Here is a 21235-nt window from a genome sequence, read left to right on the forward strand (position 1 = left end):
GTGTGTCTGAGGGCGTAAGGAAACAAGGGCTGTTTCTGTTTTCATCAAATGGACAATAAAATATCTATTGTATTCTCAACAGAACAGCAAGGCTGTGACAGTGATATTCTGCAATGATTTATCCCCAAAGACAAGGGGGGGGGGGGTAAAAGATTTTCAGACAGTGACCACAAACTGTTGCTACATGGCCAACTTCAGGCCCAACAGAAGTTGGTCGGACTTCATTGTTCCTTTCAGAGAAAAGACAGTCCTTGTTAATTCACTCAGTCTCTGACCGAATCTGAGCTTCCCATCCCCCAACCCCCAGTCAGTTGGGTTCCCATCAGAACACACTATAACCATCTACCCCATAGACTTAGTACATATGCCACCTGTCTTTTTCAGATTTGTTCTCCATATGCTGAGAGGCTCTGGTTTCAGCTCTGGTTCGAGGAACTTTTCCTTTCGCAGATCAATATTGTAGATGACGGCTGGGGGGGGGGGGAGAGAGGTAGAGGAGGAGGAGGGCTAGACTACTACTGCACCAGGACTGGTCTGGTATGGGAGAGAGAGATGGAGAGGAGGAGGAGGATGAGGAGGGCTAGACTACTACTGCACCAGGCCTGGTCTGGTATGGGAGAGAGGGATGGAGGGGAGGAGGTCTAGACTACTACTGCACCAGGCCTGGTCTGGGAGAGAGGGGTGGAGGGGAGGAGGAGGGGAGGAGGAGGGGAGGAGGAGGGGAGGAGGTCTAGACTACTACTGCACCAGGCCTGGTCTGGTATGGGAGAGAGGGATGGAGGGGAGGAGGTCTAGACTACTACTGCACCAGGCCTGGTCTGGGAGAGAGGGGTGGAGGGGAGGAGGAGGGGAGGAGGAGGGGAGGAGGGGAGGAGGGGAGGAGGTCTAGACTACTACTGCACCAGGCCTGGCCTTGTGTGGGAGAGAGGAACGAGAGGAGGAGGGGAGGAAGAGGGGAGGAGGTCTAGACTACTACTGCACCAGGCCTGGTCTTGTGTGGGAGAGAGGAACTTGGGGAGGAGGTCTAGACTACTACTGCACCAGGCCTGGTCTGGTATGGGAGAGAGGGATGGAGGGGAGGAGGTCTAGACTACTACTGCACTAGGCCTGGTTTGGTATGGGAGAGAGAAATGGGGGGAGCAGGGGCAGAGCAGGGGCGGAGGAGGAGGAGGGGAGGAGGAGAGGAGGAGGGGAGGAGGGCTAGACTACTCCACCAACAGGTCTGGTCTGGTATGGTCTGACTTGAGGATCAAATGACACTTGAGGCTCCACACAGGCAGCAGCGCCCCACCAAACCAGGGTTCAAATACTATTTGAAAATCTATTCAAAATGATGTATCTGTGCTTGATTGAGTTTTCCTGGCTCGATGGAACCAATTAAATAGTTCCAAAACCGCAATAGGGACTCCAGGCAGACTTAAGCAAATACGTAAAGTATTTTAACAATTTCAAATAATATTTGAACCCAGGTTTAAGGGCTGCCCCCCACACGATGAGGTAGATTTATGCTCCTTGCTATGGTTTAATACAGGATGTGTGCGTCTCCGAGCCGAGAGAAAGGCTGCGTCCCTAATGGCACCGTATTCCCTATATAGTGCACTACCTTTGACTGGCTCTACATAGGGAATAGGGTGCCATTTGGGACGCAAACAAAGAAAGGTACAATGAGGTCATGGTGGAAAAAAATGCAGTGTTTTCTTTCATTCCAAGCTCTTCTAGTTGGCTTCTCTCTGGGAGGGACTCTCTGCCTTTCTCCTTTCATTCCAGGCTCTTCTAGTTGGCTCCTCTCTGGGAGGGACTCTCTGCCTTTCTCCTTTCATTCCAGGCTCTTCTAGTTGGCTCCTCTCTGGGAGGGACTCTGCCTTTCTCCTTTCATTCCAGGCTCTTCTAGTTGGCTCCTCTCTGGGAGGGACTCTGCCTTTCTCCTTTCATTCCAGGCTCTTCTAGCTGGCTCCTCTCTGGGAGGGACTCGGCCTTTCTCCTTTCATTCCAGGCTCTCCTAGCTGGCTCCTCTCTGGGAGGGACTCTGCCTTTCTCCTTTCATTCCAGGCTCTCCTAGTTGGCTCCTCTCTGGGAGGGACTCTCTGCCTTTCTCCTTTCATTCCAGGCTCTCCTAGCTGGCTCCTCTCTGGGAGGGACTCTGCCTTTCTCCTTTCATTCGAGGCTTTCCTAGCTGGCTCCTCTCTGGGAGGGACTCTGCCTTTCTCCTTTCATTCCAGGCTCTTCTAGTTGGCTCCTCTCTGGGAGGGACTCTGCCTTTCTCCTTTCATTCCAGGCTCTCCTAGTTGGCTCCTCTCTGGGAGGGACTCTCTGCCTTTCTCTTTTCATTCCAGGCTCTCCATTTGGCTCCTCTCTGGGAGGGACTCTCTGCCTTTCTCCTTTCATTCCAGGCTCTCCTAGCTGGCTCCTCTCTGGGAGGGACTCTGCCTTTCTCCTTTCATTCGAGGCTTTCCTAGCTGGCTCCTCTCTGGGAGGGACTCTGCCTTTCTCCTTTCATTCCAGGCTCTCCTAGCTGGCTCCTCTCTGCTATGGCCACATTTTAGCTCACGTTCTTTGGTTGAAGGTTATGCCCACATCTCTGTCTTAGTGGACCACCGTACTAGTATGAGCTACTCTGTACACTACCAACTCAGTGGTCTTGTAGTTAGAATGTCCTCTCCGAGTTGGCAAGGTTGGGAGATCAATTCCCGGTCGGGTCACTAAGACTAAACTACTGTCTCTGCTTGGCACTCAGCATTAAAGATATAGAATGGGGCTAAGGTCCTGTGATAGACTAACGTCATGTCCAGAGGATGCCTGGTTACATACTGCTATGGATACTGTAGTTACCTGCAGAACCCTCCTCGCCTGTCTAGTTAATATTAACTATGGGTGGAGATGGGGAACCTGTTAAGTATGGGTGGAGATGGGAACCTGTTAAGTATGGGTGGAGATGGGAACCTGCTAAGTATGGTTGGAGATGGGAACCTGTTAACTATGGGTGGAGATGGGAACCTGTTAAGTATGGTTGGAGATGGGAACCTGTTAACTATGGGTGGAGATGGGAACCTGTTAAGTATGGGTGGAGATGGGAACCTGTTAAGTATGGGTGGAGATGGGAACCTGTTAAGTATGGGTGGAGATGGGAACCTGTTAAGTATGGGTGGAGATGGGAACCTGTTAAGTATGGGTGGAGATGGGAACCTGTTAAGTATGGGTGGAGATGGGAACCTGCTAAGTATGGGTGGAGATGGGAACCTGTTAAGTATGGGTGGAGATGGGAACCTGTTAAGTATGGGTGGAGATGGGAACCTGTTAAGTATGGGTGGAGATGGGAACCTGTTAAGTATGGGTGGAGATGGGAACCTGCTAAGTATGGATGGAGATGGGAACCTGCTAAGTATGGGTGGAGATGAGAACCTGCTAAGTATGGATGGAGATGGGAACCTGCTAAGTATGGATGGAGATGGGAACCTGCTCTATATCAACAGCTCTTATATCGACAGCTCTATATCGACAGCTCTATATCAACAGCTTTTATATCCCACTAGTTTTATTACCTCGTTCCATATACAGAGAGGACTTCGAAGCTATAGCTCCAAACTATTCCAAGCGGTTTGGAGCAGGTTGGAGCGGTTTGAAGCAGGTTGGAGTGGTTTGGAGCGGGTTGGAGTGGTTTGGAGCAGGTTGGAGCAGTTTGGAGCGGTTTGGAGCATGTTGGAGCAGGTTGGAGCGGTTTGGAGTGGTTTGGAGCAGGTTGGAGCGGTTTGGAGCAGGTTGGAGCGGTTTGGAGCAGGTTGGAGCTGTTTGGAGCAGGTTGGAGCAGGTTGGAGCGGTTTGGAGCAGGTTGGAGCAGGTTGGAGCGGTTTGGAGCAGGTTTGGAGCAGGTTGGAGCAGGTTTGGAGCAGGTTGGAGTGGTTTGGAGCAGGTTGGAGCAGGTTGGAGCGGTTTGGAGCAGGTTGGAGCAGGTTGGAGCGGTTTGGAGCAGGTTGGAGCAGGTTGGAGCAGGTTTGGAGCAGGTTGGAGCAGTTTGGAGCGGTTTGGAGCAGGTTGGAGCTGTTTGGAGCGGTTTGGAGCGGTTTGGAGCAGGTTGGAGCAGGTTTGGAGCAGGTTTGGAGCAGGTTTGGAGCGGTTTGGAGCTTTGGCTTTGAAATCTTCTCTGTATTTTAGTAGAGATAACTGGGCCTTTTAAAACAAAACTGTTCTGAAGCTGAGTAGAGATAACTGGGCCTTTTAAAACCAAACTGTTCTGAGTAGAGATGACTTTTAAAAGTAAAAATAATTGCAGGAGACATTGTGTAACGTCAGATTGTTTAAATGAAATAAAATAAATAGCCCTGTGAAATAATGAATTGACAAGTCTTGGAGAGAAATTGGCCCCAGGTATCCTGTGTAACTCAGGTATAAGTAATAAGCCTGAACTGACTGACGGGCTGACTGGCTATCTGGCTGGCTGACTGGCTATCTGGATGACTATCTGGCTGACTATCTGGATGACTATCTGGATGACTATCTGGCTGACTATCTGGATGACTATCTGGATGACTATCTGGCTGACTATCTGGCTGACTGGCTAGCTGGCTGGCTGACTGGCTAGCTGGCTGACTGAATAACTGACTGATGGGCTGACTGGCTAGGCTATCTGGCTATCTGGTTGACTGGCTAGCTGGCTGGCTGACTGACTAGCTGGCTATCTGGCTGACTGGCTAACTGACTGGCTGACTGACTGACTGGCTAGCTATCTGGCTGACTGGCTAGCTATCTGGCTGACTGGCTATCTGGATGACTATCTGGCGGACTGGCTATCTGGCTGACTGGCTATCTGGCTGACTGGCTATCTGGCTGACTGGCTATCTGGATGACTGGCTATCTGGCTGACTGGCTATCTGGCTGACTGGCTATCTGGCTGACTGGCTATCTGGCTGACTATCTGGCTGACTGACTGGCTGACTATCTGGCTGACTGACTGGCTGACTATCTGGCTGACTGACTGGCTGACTATCTGGCTGACTGGCTATCTGGCTGACTATCTGGCTGACTGACTGGCTGACTATCTGGCTGACTGGCTAGCTATCTGGCTGACTGAATAACTGACTGATGGGCTGACTGGCTAGGCTATCTGGCTATCTGGTTGACTGGCTAACTGACTGGCTGACTGACTGACTGACTGGCTAGCTATCTGGCTGACTGGCTAGCTGGCTGGCTGACTGGCTAGCTGGCTGACTGGCTAGCTGGCTGACTGGCTGACTACCTTTTAAGTCCAGCCTCTATCCAAACATGATCTATTGACCTCAGAGATACAAATATTTTCCCCCCTATTTTCTTTTAGGGGGAGTGAACAGAATGTCTAGGTCAGACAAGCCCAAATAAACCCAAACCATTTTCTCCAGAGTTCCTGTCTCTATCTCTCTCCCTCCCCCTCTCCCTCAGTCTCTCCCTCCCACCCTCCCTTTCTCTCTCCTTCCTAGATCAATAGACTGCTCTATATTCACAAGGGGCCTCCCTATGGCAATTGACCTCAAGTATTTCCACACATCTGTGCTGCTCGCTGATCTACTCACACCAGCATCAGGAGACCCACCACAAGAAGCCCTGTAACAGACTACCACCAGCATCAGGAGACCCACCACCACCAGCCCTGTAACAGACTCTCACCAGCATCAGGAGACCCACCACAAGAAGCCCTGTAACAGACTCCCCAGCATCAGGAGACCCACCACAAGAAGCCCTGTAACAGACTCTCACGAGCATCAGGAGACCCACCACAAGAAGCCCTGTAACAGACTACCACCAGCCTCAGGAGACCCACCACCACCAGGCCTGTAACAGACTCTCACAAAGCATCAGGAGACCCACCACAAGAAGCCCTGTAACAGACTCTCACAAAGCATCAGGAGACCCACCACAAGAAGCCCTGTAACAGACTCACCAGCATCAGGAGACCCACCACAAGAAGCCCTGTAACAGACTCTCACCAGCATCAGGAGACCCACCACAAGAAGCCCTGTAATAGACTACCACCAGCATCAGGAGACCCACCACCAGCAGCTCTGTAATAGACTACCACCAGCATCAGGAGACCCATCACCAGCAGCTCTGTAATAGACTCTCACCAGCATCAGGAGACCCATCACCAGCAGCTCTGTAATAGACTCTCACCAGCATCAGGAGACCCACCACCAGCAGCTCTGTAATAGACTCTCACCAGCATCAGGAGACCCACCACCAGCAGCTCTGTAATAGACTCTCACCAGCATCAGGAGACCCACCACCAGCAGCTCTGTAATAGACTCTCACCAGCATCAGGAGACCCACCACCAGCAGCTCTGTAATAGACTCTCACCAGCATCAGGAGACCCACCACCAGCAGCTCTGTAATAGACTCTCACCAGCATCAGAAGACCCACCACCAGCAGCTCTGTAATAGACTCTCACCAGCATCTGGAGACCCACCACCAGCAGCTCTGTAATAGACTCTCACCAGCATCAGGAGACCCACCACCAGCAGCTCTGTAATAGACTCTCACCAGCATCAGGAGACCCACCACCAGCAGCTCTGTAATAGACTCTCACCAGCATCAGGAGACCCACCACCAGCAGCTCTGTAATAGACTCTCACCAGCATCTGGAGACCCACCACCACCAGCCCTGCAATGGCTCAGACCTCTGTTCAAATACTATTTGAAATCATTCAGATACTTTGAACGTTTAGTCTGCCTGGAGTGACAGATGGGCGGGGTTTGCACTTTTGCAAACTGTATTCTATTTCTAGATTCTATTGGTTCCAACCAGTATTCTATTTCTAGATTCTATTGGTTCCAACCTGTATTCTATTTCTAGATTCTATTGGCTCCATCCTTTATTCTATTTCTAGATTCTATTAGTTCCATTACACCAGGCAAGCTCATTCAAGCCCACCTAAATGACTCCAAATTATTTCAAATACTATTTGAACACTATTGAAAATGTACAATGTAAACTTCATGCTTGGTGTATTTCACATCAACGATTCTAACAAAATGAACCCGTTTCTGTCATTAGTTTCGTATGAAACAGCATGGTCGGAGTTTTACAAGCTATACACTACCTTACTATACAGTTTAACAAGCTATACACTACACCTTCCCATACAGTTATTCTCACTCTAACCTCCAGCATGTGGCCTCTACTCAAATATGGGGCCCCATAATGGGGGACAGCTTGTACCAATAGCTATTATATACAGCCATGGTATGACATACCAAAGACCTTGCAGAAACAGACTTACTTAAATACCTTTAAAAGAGACATTTTGCCGAAGACTCACTAACCACAAAACTGGCCTATCGGGTCATGAAATATCAGTTGCTGCAGGACTACTAGTCTCTTATGTGAAGGTTAGCGAATTGGCTTTCAGCTGGCATAAGAACTGATTGCAGTTCAGCTGGCATAAGAACTGATTGCAGTTCAGCTGGCATAAGAACTGATTGCAGTTCAGCTGGCAATGAAGTGGGTTGGATACCGATACTGTTTTACATGTTTAACAAAAAATCCTTTAAAAAAAATGGTCAAATAATCTCTCTAACCACAGACTAATATTATGTCTAGGTTTCAGATAAATATGAACACTGTCCTGTGTAATCATAGATTGGCTAAACATGGAACACCGTCCTGTGTAATCATAGATTGGCTAAACATGGAACACCGTCCTGTGTAATCATAGATTGGCTAAACATGAACACTGTCCTGTGTAATCATAGATTGGCTAAACATGGAACACTGTCCTGTGTAATCATAGATTGGCTAAACATGAACACTGTCCTGGGGTATTCTAGAAGCTTCACATCCAAAGCAATATCCTGATTTTTAATCTGAAGATCTCTGAGGTTTTTCCACAATGAGATTACATGAACCTGGTTGTAATCTTAATATTCTGATTCAAAGTATTTTATTTTAAGGATTATATTCCAAGGTGGTGGTTAGTTCATGAGTTATTGCAGTAGTATAGTAGTATTCAATTCAAGGACAACAAAAACAACAAATTCCCAAATATACCAAAAGTTATTTACTGGCAATCTGTACATTTTTTTAAAAATAAATAAAGATTAGCACAGCATGGGACAATCTAGCCTCAACTAAATTAGTCTTGTTTTCACCACTATGATTCTTAACCTGGTCCCAGATCTGTTAGTGCTGTCTGGCCACTTTCATGGTCATTGGCATATCAAACAAACAAACCAACCAACCACAGAAGTTGGCTATAAGGCACAAACAGATCAGGACTCGTAATCAAAAAGCATCTCAGAGTATTAAGTGCTGATCTAGGATCAGGTTCCCCCCTGTCCATATAATGCTATTCATTATGATGAAAAAGGCAAAACTGATAATCCTATGTCAGCACTTTTACTTTGAGACCCCAGACTAGATCCCTGCCTTGGTTTTTTCTGCTCCGGGACCAGGCAAGGACCAGCCACCTCGCCATTGGTTCTGATTTATGATTCGGGTCAGCGTGATAGTGTGAAAAAGTGTGAAAAGGGCATAGGTTTCTCAGTACCTCTCTATTGCCAAGAGGCAGTTCTCCATGGTTCTGAGTCTGGTTCTGCTTGAACTTCTCCTGTAGCGTCTCAGCCAGCTGGCACAGCAGGAAGCCATTGTCCAAACGCTCCATGAAGCTCTCTGCTGTGATCTCCAGACCTGGGGTGGAGAGGGATGTGGAGGGAAGGAGACCCATTAAATATATGTTTTTTCATTACAAGCTCATTATATTTATATATATATTTACAACTTTTGAACGGTAATATATATACTACTGTTCAAAAGTTTGGGTTTACTTAGAAATGTCCTTGTTTTTTAAAGAAAAGCACATTTTTTTGTCCATTAAAATAACATGACATTGATCAGAAATACAATGTAGACATTGTTAATGTTGTAAATGACTATTGTAGCTGGAAACGGGTGATTTAAAAAAAAAAAAAGGAATATCTACATAGGCGTTCAGAGGCCCATTATCAGCAACCATCACTCCTGTGTTCCAATGGCACGTTGTGTTAGCTAATCCAAGTTTATCATTTTAAAAGGCTAATTTATCATTAGAAAACCCTTTTGCAATTATGTTAGCACAGCTGAAAACTGTTGTTCTGCTTAAAGAAGCAATAAAACTGGCCTTCTTTAGATGAGTTGAGTATCTGGAGCATCAGCATTTGTGGGTTCGGTTACAGGCTCAAAATGGCCAGAAACAAAGAACTTTCCTCTGAAACTCGTCAGTCTATTTTTGTTCTGAGAAATGAAGGCTGTTCCATGTGAGAAATTGCCAACAAACTGAAGATCTGTGTACTACTCCCATCACAGAACAGCGCAAACTGGCTCTAACCATAGAAAGAGGAGTGAGAGGCCCCGGTGCACAACTGAGCAAGAGGACAAGTACATTAGAGTGTCTAATTAAATAGTTCCCTCAAAACACCAGTCTCAAAGTCAACAGTGAAGAGGCGACTCCGGGATGCTGGTCTTCTAGGCAGAGTTGCAAAGAGAAAGCCATATCTCAGACTGGCCAATAAATATAAAAAGATTAAGATGGGCAAAAGAACACAGACACTGGACAGAGGAACTCGGCCTCCCGGAGTCGCCTCTTCACTGTTGACTTCGAGACTGGATCTTTAAACCGGAGATCATTAAGAGTCCAAGTATGTCGTGTTGGTAAATGTTCTGCCTATCAGATAATGGTGAAGAAATTTAAGATGACAGTAGCCCACAGTTCCTAAAGCATGTGTGACTGAAAACACTGTACGTCATAAGAGAGAGCAACAAAGACACAGTCTGACTGATAGTAAGGCCATATGAACAGCCCATAGACCTAGCATGCTGCCTAACATGACAGTCAGACTAATACAGGCCAGGGGCCATCTGATTCTGCACAGCATTGATACACTCTCCAGAGATCACACACACACACACACACACACACACACACACACACACAGAGAGAGAGAGAGAGAGATCAACATGTGGTATTTCTAGGTTACTGGCATCCAGACGACCATTCCTTCTTAGTTAGATCATTCTGACTGCAGTAGGAGGTGGCGGGGGGCGTCTAACTGTGGAAAAGAAACCAGGGGGATTTCTGTCTTCATCTATTTTTCTTTTGGTAGAGAGAGGAGGGGGCTGGAGAAGGAGTAGGGGGGGGTTAGGGTTTGGTAGATGGGAGGAGGGGGCTGGAGAAGGAGTAGGGGGGGGTTAGGGTTTGGTAGATGGGAGGAGGGGGCTGGAGAAGAAGGAGGGGTGTTAGGGTTTGGTAGAGGGAGGAGGGGGCTGGAGAAGAAGGAGGGGTGTTAGGGCTTGGTAGAGGGAGGAGGGGGCTGGAGCGGGAGGAGGGGGGGGTTAGGGTTTGGTAGATGGGAGGAGGGGGCCGGAGGAGAAGGAGGGGAGGTGGGTTCAGGGGTTTTAATGAGTTCCAAATGTTGTAATTGATCCCAGAGGATGGAGGGAGAGACAGGGAGATGGAGAGAGAACTTGGGAAATACCCATTATTCCTGCCTTATTCTTTTTCAACACTTTCTATTAACTATCCTTTATAAACCATACATCATTAGAAAATAAATAATGTTAACAAATGATTTATAAATGTTGTAAAAGATTAGTACATTATTAGCAACTATATTAGTTAAACATTCACAATGTAAATATATTTACTAATGTACAAACATTTAGAAATGATTTGTTAATATTTAGTTAATTATTTACTAATGATATATACCTGGCTTATAAAGCCTAGCTTATTATAAAGTGTTACCATCCCCTCCCTCATCAGAGAACTGCTGCTTTCAAAGCAAATCCGAGATTTACATTTTTCATTTAACTAGGCAAGTCCGATAAGGAGAACAGTGGGTTAACTGCCTTGTTCAGGGACAGATTTTTACCTGGTCAGTTCTGGGATTCGATCCAGCAACCTTTCGGTTACTGGCCCAATGCTCTAACCACTAGGCTACCTGCCGCCCCTCCACTCTAACCACTAGGCTACCTGCCACCCTCCACTCTAACCACTAGGCTACCTGCCGCCCCTCCACACTAACCACTAGGCTACCTGCCGCCCCTCCACTCTAACCACTAGGCTACCTGCCGCCCCTCCACTCTAACCACTAGGCTACCTGCCGCCCCTCCACTCTAACCACTAGGCTACCTGCCGCCCCTCCACTCTAACCACTAGGCTACCTGCCGCCCCTCCACTCTAACCACTAGGCTACCTGCCGCCCCTCCACACTAACCACTAGGCTACCTGCCGCCCCTCCACACTAACCACTAGGCTACCTGCCGCCCCTCCACTCTAACCACTAGGCTACCTGCCGCCCCTCCACTCTAACCACTAGGCTACCTGCCGCCCCTCCACTCTAACCACTAGGCTACCCCTGCCGCCCCTCCACTCTAACCACTAGGCTACCTGCCGCCCCTCCACTCTAACCACTAGGCTACCTGCCGCCCCTCCACTCTAACCACTAGGCTACCTGCCGCCCCTCCACTCTAACCACTAGGCTACCTGCCGCCCCTCCACTCTAACCACTAGGCTACCTGCCGCCCCTCCACTCTAACCACTAGGCTACCTGCCGCCCCTCCACTCTAACCACTAGGCTACCTGCCGCCCCTCCACTCTAACCACTAGGCTACCTGCCGCCCCTCCACTCTAACCAATAGGCTACCTGCCGCCCCTCCACTCTAACCACTAGGCTACCTGCCGCCCCTCCACTCTAACCACTAGGCTACCTGCCGCCCCTCCACTCTAACCACTAGGCTACCTGCCGCCCCTCCACTCTAACCACTAGGCTACCTGCCGCCCCTCCACTCTAACCACTAGGCTACCTGCCGCCCCTCCACTCTAACCACTAGGCTACCTGCCGCCCCTCCACTCTAACCACTAGACTACCTGCCGCCCCTCCACTCTAACCACTAGGCTACCTGCCGCCCCTCCACTCTAACCACTAGACTACCTGCCGCCCCTCCACTCTAACCACTAGACTACCTGCCGCCCCTCCACTCTAACCACTAGGCTACCTGCCGCCCCTCCACTCTAACCACTAGACTACCTGCCGCCCCTCCACTCTAACCACTAGGCTACCTGCCGCCCCTCCACTCTAACCACTAGACTACCTGCCGCCCCTCCACTCTAACCACTAGACTACCTGCCGCCCCTCCACTCTAACCACTAGACTACCTGCCGCCCCTCCACTCTAACCACTAGACTACCTGCCGCCCCCTCCACTCTAACCACTAGACTACCTGCCGCCCCTCCACTCTAACCACTAGACTACCTGCCGCCCCTCCACTCTAACCACTAGACTACCTGCCGCCCCTCCACTCTAACCACTAGGCTACCTGCCGCCCCTCCACTCTAACCACTAGACTACCTGCCGCCCCTCCACTCTAACCACTAGGCTACCTGCCGCCCCTCCACTCTAACCACTAGGCTACCTGCCGCCCCTCCACTCTAACCACTAGGCTACCTGCCGCCCCTCCACTATAACCACTAGACTACCTGCCGCACCAAAGTACATATATTATATGTCTTGTTTATTGTGACCTTTTCAAACATATCTACAGTATTAAGAACAAAAAAAAACACTTAAGTGAGATGTAGGCATTGGTCTGAAGCCGAGAAAGGAAATTCACGAGCACCACAACGCCTACCACCCCCATGCTATACCACACAGCTTCAGCTTACTTTGTCCTAAGTTACTCTAATAGAATTTCAATCAAAGTGTAGGATTGCTTAGTATTCAAACCTTCTGAAAAACAGCCAAATTCTCTCAGAAGAAAGTGATTCGCATCAGACTTGAACTTTGATACAGATAAAAGCTTTAAATCAAATCCAGACATATTAATATGCTTTATATGCTTTAGAACCATACTTCTGGTTTGGACTGGAAAGTCCAAACAATCTGCCAATTGTTTATTCAATGGTCACTTTATGGACACTATAGTCTCGTTTTAATCTGTCTAGAAATTGAGCTAGGTAGGCCGCAGAAAATACTCTGAAAACTAAATTGCTAACGACCCTGTTAAAAATACGGTACGTTTTTCTCGGTAAAGGCCGCACGGCTCATGACGTTAGGCAGGGAGTGTGTTGTGTATCTCCAATCAGGTTGATTTGTGAATTTTCATTGAAATTGATTTACATATGATGCTTTAACCAATGTCATACTATTGTGGGGGGGAGCAATCTTTTTCATGTAATTGTCAAATCTAGACCAGAGAGATGAACATTCTGGAAGATCATCAAGGAAGATATCATCATCAGCTGCTGATTATTTGCAAACTGGCAGGGAGCACGAGGCCAGATTAACCGTGTGATGTATCTACTTCCTGTAGTCCCACCCCCACCCCCCACCAGACCACAACAGACCACATCAGAGGCCATACCTAATATCTCAGCTCAGCTGGCTACCCAATGCTAACAGATAGGGATTGACACAGATAGGAAGAGTGTGTCAATATAGGGTCAGATAGGATCAAACGGAATATGCTGTTTTGAAGCACTTCCTGGAATCGGAAGTGTTGAACAATCAAGAGGCTACTGATACAGTAGTCTACAGCTAAACTTCTTTCTATCGTACATTGTACAGTTGGCTACTAAAGATGCTAATAATAGCCATTATTCAATTGGGAGAAGGTTGCAATGTGTGTGTGTGGCATACTGGCCGACATGCCGGATGGGATGGTCCATTTTAAGCCCAGTGGGCCTGTCTAATTATTATTATCTGGCTAATAATGAGGGCCTCAAGGGGGGGAAGAAAATGGGCTGATGTGTTAGAAATGCCAGGGCCGATTTCTGGTCCCAGTCCGCCCCTTGGACACAATCTCCATTCCAGACTCATTAACGATTGATTGGTAATGACCTTCAGATCAACAGGATAATGCAAGTCCATTGAGAATCCATTCAAATTAAAGGAAATAGTGAATAATGGCTGAAGCTGATTAGGCTACAAAAGTAACTAACACAATAACTAACTACCTAACTGCAAACAACAGACCATCACCTGTGTTTAAGGTTTAACACAACGTGGTGTAACACGGTTAGATGATTGTTTGTTGAACAGGATATGCTTTGGACAGCTTTGCAAATCAGACACAGCAACATCAAATTGCTTCCTGAACTATGATCAGTCACAGGTATAAACAACCCCATGACTGAACCAGCCTGCAGAGACTGGTTTGGCTGTTGTATTTTTACAAACATGTTTACCTTTACTCAATACAACACACATGTTTATTAGATATCATGCCTCAGTAACCCAGCCTGGATCCCAAAGAGACCATGCCTCAGTAACCCAGCCTGGATCCCAAAGAGACCATGCCTCAGTAACCCAGCCTGGATCCCAAAGAGACCATGCCTCAGTAACCCAGCCTGGATCCCAAAGAGACCATGCCTCAGTAACCCAGCCTGGATCCCAAAGAGACCATGCCTCAGTAACCCAGCCTGGATCCCAAAGAGACCATGCCTCAGTAACCCAGCCTGGATCCCAAAGAGACCATGCCTCAGTAACCCAGCCTGGATCCCAAAGAGACCATGCCTCAGTAACCCAGCCTGGACCCCAAAGAGACCATGCCTCAGTAACCCAGCCTGGACCCCAAAGAGACCATGCCTCAGTAACCCAGCCTGGATCCCAAAGAGACCGTGCCTCAGTAACCCAGCCTGGACCCCAAAGAGACCATGCCTCAGTAACCCAGCCTGGATCCCAAAGAGACCGTGCCTCAGTAACCCAGCCTGGATCCCAAAGAGACCATGCCTCAGTAACCCAGCCTGGATCCCAAAGAGACCGTGCCTCAGTAACCCAGCCTGGATCCCAAAGAGACCATGCCTCAATAACCCAGCCTGGATCCCAAAGAGACCATGCCTCAATAACCCAGCCTGGATCCCAAAGAGACCATGCCTCAATAACCCAGCCTGGATCCCAAAGAGACCATACCTCAGTAACCCAGCCTGGATCCCAAAGAGACCATGCCTCAGTAACCCAGCCTGGATCCCAGCCTGGACTTGAAAGAGCAAGCTGAAGCACAGTGGCAAGGGAAAACTCCCTGGTAGAGTTAAACTTTAGAGGAACCAGACTCAGAACAATTCTTCTTATATATCTGCTACACTGAGAGATGTAAAGAGATCAGCTAGAAAGATGTGTCGGCATTGAGTAATTGTCTCTGGCCCCCTCCCAGTTAGGGGGAGTGATGAGCTCTACAGCAGAGTCTCACAACTCAATTGCTGGTTGAAAACGGTTTTCTGCCCCTCCCAAAAGATAGAATTTGTAGATAATTGGCCCTCTTTCTCGGACTCACCCACAAACAGGACCAAGCCTGGCCTGTTGAGGAGTGAAGGACTCCACCCTAGCTGGAGGGGTGCTCTCATCTTATCTATGAACATAGACAGGGCTCTAACTCCCCTAGCTCCACAATGAGATAGGGTGCAGGCCAGGCAGCAGGCTGTTAGCCAGCCTGCCAGTTTAGTGGAGTCTGCCACTAGCGCAGTCAGTGTAGTCAGCTCAGCTATCTCCATTGAGACCGTGTCTGTGCCTCGACCTAGGTTGGGCAAAACTAAACATGGCGGTGTTCGCCTTAGCAATCTCACTAGAATAAAGAACTCCTCCATTCCTGCCATTATTGAAAGAGATCGTGATATCTCACATCTCAAAATAGGGCTACTTAATGTTCGATCCCTCACTTCCAAGGCAGTTATAGTCAATGAACTGATCACTGATCATAATCTTGACGTGATTGGCCTGACTGAAATATGGCTTAAGCCCGATGAATTTACTGTGTTAAATGAGGCCTCACCTCCTGGTTACACTAGTGACCATATCCCCCGCGCATGCCGCAAAGACGGAGGTGTTACTAACATTTCCGATAGCAAATTTCAATAAAAAAAAAATCATTTTCATCTTTTGAGCTTCAAGTCATGAAATCTATGCAGCCTACTCAATCACTTTTTAGAGCTACTGTTTACAGGCCTCCTCGGCCATATACAGCGTTCCTCACTGAGTTCCCTGAATTCCTATCGGAACTTGTAGTCATAGCTGATAATATTACCATTTTTGGTGACTTTAATATTCACATGGAAAAGTCCACAGACCCACTCCAACAGGATTTCGGAGCCATCATCGACTTAGTGGGCTTTGTCCAACATGTCTCCGGACCTACTCACTGCCACAGTCATACTCTAGACCTAGTTTTGTCCCATGGAATAAATGTTGTGGATCTAAATGTTTTTCCTCATAATCCTGGACTATCAGACCACCATTTTATTACGTTTGCAATCGCAACAAATAATCTGCTCAGACCCCAACCAAGGAGCATCAAAAGTCGTGCTATAAATTCTCAGACAACCCAAAGATTCCTTGATGCCCTTCCAGACTCCCTCTGCCTACCCAAGGACGTCAGAGAACAAAAATCAGTTAACCACCTAACTGAGGAACTCAATTTCACCTTGCACACTACCCTAGATGCAGTTGCACCCCTAAAAACTAAAAACATTTGTCATAAGAAACTAGCTCCCTGGTATACAGAATATACCCGAGCTCTGAAGCAAGCTTCCAGAAAATTGGAACAGAAATGGCGCCACACCAAACTGGAAGACTTCCGACTAGCTTGGAAAGACAGTACCGTGCAGTTTCGAAGAGCCCTCACTGCTGCTCGATCATCCTATTTTCCCAACTTAATTGAGGAAAATAAGAACAATCCCAAATTTAGTTTTGATACTGTCGCAAAGCTAGCTAAAAAGCAGCATTCCCCAGGAGAGGATGGTTTTCACTAAATTCATGAACTTCTTTGAGCAAAAGATCATGATCATTAGAAAGCAAATTACAGACTCCTCTTTAAATCTGCGTATTCCTCCAAAGCTCAGTTGTCCTGAGTCTGCACAACTCTGCCAGGACCTAGGATCAAGGGAGACACTCAAGTGTTTTAGTCCTATATCTCGACACAATGATGAAAATAATCATGGACTCTAAACCTTCAAGCTGCATACTGGACCCTAATCCAGAGATTTGATTTCTTGATGCCAGCTAACCACATCAAGGCCATTTCCAGAGCAGTCAATAATACAATAAAAATACATGTCATGTTGCAGACGCTTTTATCCAAAGTGACTAACAACAGTGAGTGCATATATGTTGGTGTGGGTGTCCCCAGTGGGAAACGAAGCCCCAATCCTTACCAGTATGTTGGTGTGGGTGTCCCCAGTGGGATTCGAAGCCCCAATCCTTACCCAGTATGTTGGTATCGATGTCCCCAGTGGGAATCAAAGCCCCAATCCTTACCCAGTATGTTGGTGTGGGTGTCCCCAGTGGGAAACGAAGCCCCAATCCTTACCCAGTATGTTGGTGTGGGTGTCCCCAGTGGGAAACGAAGCCCCAATCCTTACCCAGTATGTTGGTGTGGGTGTCCCCAGTGGGATTCGAAGCCCCAATCCTTACAAAGCATGTTGGTATCGGTGTCCCCAGTGGGATTCGAAGCCCCAATCCTTACCCAGTATGTTGGTATCGATGTCCCCAGTGGGATTCGAAGCCCCAATCCTTACCCAGTATGTTGGTATCGATGTCCCCAGTGGGAATCAAAGCCCCAATCCTTACCAGCATGTTGGTATCGATGTCCCCAGTGGGATTCAAAGCCCCAATCCTTACCAGCATGTTGGTATCGATGTCCCCAGTGGGATTCGAAGCCCCAATCCTTACCAGCATGTTGGTATCGATGTCCCCAGTGGGATTCGAAGCCCCAATCCTTACCCAGCATGTTATTGAGCCACATGTCCTCCATCATGAGCAGTAGACCCAAACATACTGTAGGATCCACATATATTTTAATCTATATATGAAAGTATATATTCTATACATCACACAGAACTTACCCAGCATGCTGGTTAGCCATAGGGCTAGGTCTTCCTTCATTGGCAAAAGGCTGGCTTCGTGGCGGCTGGCCAGCCATTGGCTATACTGCTGCATATCCGTCAGGCCTGGGCCAATCGGCTGCTTGGGACTCAGAGAGCTGCACATGGTGGGTCTCTCCCGTCACCTTGAGAGAGGAGAGGGTCGGACAGTCACAACAAACACTGGCCCTGAGAGGAGAGGGTCAGACAGTCACAACAAACACTGGCCCTGAGAGGAGAGGGTCAGACAGTCATAACAAACACTGGCTTTGAGAGAGGAGAGGGTCAGACAGTCACAACAAACACTGGCCCTGAGAGAGGAGAGGGTCGGACAGTCACAACAAACACTGGCCCTGAGAGAGGAGAGGGTCAGACATCACCTGCTCTCCATTTAAATCTGTCTTCACTTGAACCACACCCTCTTTCCTTCTATCCGTCCGTCCTTCCTTCTATCCGTCCTTCCACTCCACTTCTATCCCTCTCATTCTCCTCTACAGGTCATTTCATCCCTCCATTCAACCTCTATCCCTCCCTCTCTCATCATTATTTTTCTTCCAGTTACTGGTTCTTCACCCACACTGTCCGACTAAACCCACACTGTCCGACTAAACCCACACTGTCCGACTAAACCCACACTGTCCTACTAAACCCACACTGTCCGACTAAACCCACACTGTCCGACTAAACCCACACTGTCCGACTAAACCCACACTGTCCGACTAAACCCAGCTCTCTTTACCCACACCGTCCCAATGACCCTCAGAACTCAAACCATCCTACTAAACCCACCTCTCATCCCCCTCAGACAGCCCCAATTCACTGACCTCTTAAAACTACCATATAAACTTGTTTTAAAGGTGCTTAATTTTATGTGCTGAGAGGTTCACTGACAGAGTAGGACGTTTGATGTGAGTTTTCAGAGTTTGAACCGTGATATCAGATGAGATGTGAGTTTTCAGAGAGTTTGAACCGTGATATCAGATGAGATGTGAGTTTTCAGAGAGTTTGAACCGTGATATCAGATGAGATGTGAGTTTTCAGAGAGTGTAAACTGTGATATCAGTGTAAGGAAAGGGCTCTGTTAAACTGTACCCATGGATTGCCAGGACACTTCACCTGGGCACGTACTGTAGATATTTTCTTCATGAGTATGTTTCGGGTTTTATTAGTCATTTGTACGGGATACACTTGGTATACACCCTTCCAACGAAATGCTTACTTGCAGGTTCCTTCTGGACAAAGCAACAAAAATAAAACATAATGAAAGATAAGAATAGGAACATAAAGTAAATTGCTCAGTAGAATACTTAATTTTTATAGCACAAGTATTATACAGGAAGGCACAACTGATGTGTATGTAATCACTGTGGGAATTGAACCTCAACCTTGGCGTTGCTACGGTATCGTCACACTCTTACCAACTGAGCCACCTTTAATTCGGTAATATAAGCAGGTCTCAGCAAGTTTAACCTGAATGTCTCTTATCTGAGGTTTGTTGTTTACCCATTCTGTCCTCCTAAAGAAGATTTTTTTTATTTCACCTTTATTTAACCAACCTGTCCTACCTGTCCTACTAAAGCAGAGGAGTAGGAGAGTATTCCAACGGAAGAACACAATCAGGATCAGGGAATCTTTGTCCTCCTGGCCAAGACCTGGCTAAATGCTCTGGGCCTGGTGTGGTGTACATTACTGTAGATACAGAGGTTTTCAAAATGTTCTTGCCCAGGGACTGCCGGCCCAGGCAAACCCCATCATTTGTTAGCAAAACATTTAAAGAACACATCCTGTCTTATCATCAGGTGAATGATAATGCCACGTAGAAGTAATCAACATTTTAAAATGTGAAGATTTGGTAGACAGTAACATTATTTTGACCTCCCCACCATTCATTGGAATTGAGAATTAACATAGTCTATTAGCTAGAACGGTACCTTGGTCGCGTAGGGATTTTTTTTTGCAGTTTAAAGCCAATTTCCATCAATTCTACACATTTTGCCATGGCTGTGTTCCTCTGCTCAAACATTATAACTTAATCAACGGACATGCCTGGTTTTGAGGAATGTTCGATTCTCCCAGACTGTCTAGTTTTAATTTGATTGTTAGTTCTCAAAGATGGTTTTATTAAAAAAATATATATATATATAGTTCAATACCTTTTCTGTACACTTTCTATCTAGTTTCGGTCATTTAAGTTGACACTGAAACCGTTTTTCCATCCTGAAAATTAACACTTAGACGGCCCGCCTCAAGAATTTTCTACACAGAAAAAAATTCTGTAATTATCTCCGATGACTGTTATTTCCTCCATACTAAAGGGATAGTTTGAGATTTTGGCAATGAAGTCAATTATCTACTTCCTCAGAGTCGTTAGCTAGTATGCTAACTGTTCCTGTAGACTTCCAGTCATTGTGCTAACACTAGTTAGCATTGGCTTGTGAAACTACCTCTAAACTTCCTTCATACGGGACGCAGACATAAAATGATATCTAAGATTGTATTTTGTTGCAGCCTGGAATATTAATTTTAAAAAATTATATTTTTCAGATAAAATCCCACCCCAAAAATGTCCTGATATATTTCTCTGGTGTGGTTTACACTTCACAGTGAATCTAATGTTCTGGCCGTGTTGGTCTAGGATCAGTTTCAGATCATAATGAATTAGATTATATTAACAGGAGGGACCTGATCCTAGATGCTATGTGAATATGGGCCCTTGTCTTGCCCCTGGTGTGGTTTACAGTGGTTCTAATGACACAGAACATTCTCAGTAACCCTGACAGGCCGGTTCCAATTCCCATCATTATATCCCACCTAGAACACTAGTCTGTTTCATATAGCAGCCAACACAGGACAGTAGGACTTCTATCTACTGTAGCAGACCAACAGAGAAGAAAGGAGAGGCTAGATGACGATATCTGTGTTATCTAGCTACAGTGAAACCTGAAACAGCAGCTCTCCAGTTGTCAGTTTATTTCCACTCTTTTTCATTGTTAACCCTACAGCACCCAAGCCCAACACTATCCCAACCCAGAGCCCCCCCAACACAACACAACCCAAGCCCAACCCAGAGCCCCCCACCACAACCCAAGCCCAACACTAGCCCAACCCAGAGCCCCCCACCACAACCCAAGCCCAACACTAACCCAACCCAGAGCCTCCCAAAACAACCCAAGCCCAACACTAGCCCAACCCAGAGCCCCCCACCACAACCCAAGCCCAACACTAGCCCAACCCAGAGCCCCGCAACACTAGCCCAACACTAGCCCTACCCAGAGCCCCCCACCACAACCCAAGCCCAACACTAACCCAACCCAGAGCCTCCAAAAACAACCCAAGCCCAACACTAGCCCAACCCAGAGCCCCCCACCACAACACTAGCCCAAC

General features: G+C 47.4%; 1 protein-coding gene across 1 annotated transcript in view; it reads right to left on the minus strand.

The window, feature by feature from the left end:
- Positions 1 to 21235, minus strand: part of gas2a (growth arrest-specific 2a) — a 63059-nt gene that overhangs the window by 18155 nt on the left and 23669 nt on the right. The window contains exons 2-3 of the mRNA XM_031801610.1: positions 17834 to 17997; positions 8513 to 8652 (exon numbers count right to left, since the gene is read on the minus strand). Of these exons, the coding sequence (XP_031657470.1) occupies positions 8513 to 8652; positions 17834 to 17978 (285 nt within the window). The 5' untranslated portion in view covers positions 17979 to 17997. The remainder of the gene's footprint in view (positions 1 to 8512; positions 8653 to 17833; positions 17998 to 21235) is intronic.

The sequence above is a fragment of the Oncorhynchus kisutch genome, linkage group LG22 (genome assembly GCF_002021735.2).
Source record: "Oncorhynchus kisutch isolate 150728-3 linkage group LG22, Okis_V2, whole genome shotgun sequence".
NCBI classification, from domain to species: domain Eukaryota; kingdom Metazoa; phylum Chordata; class Actinopteri; order Salmoniformes; family Salmonidae; genus Oncorhynchus; species Oncorhynchus kisutch.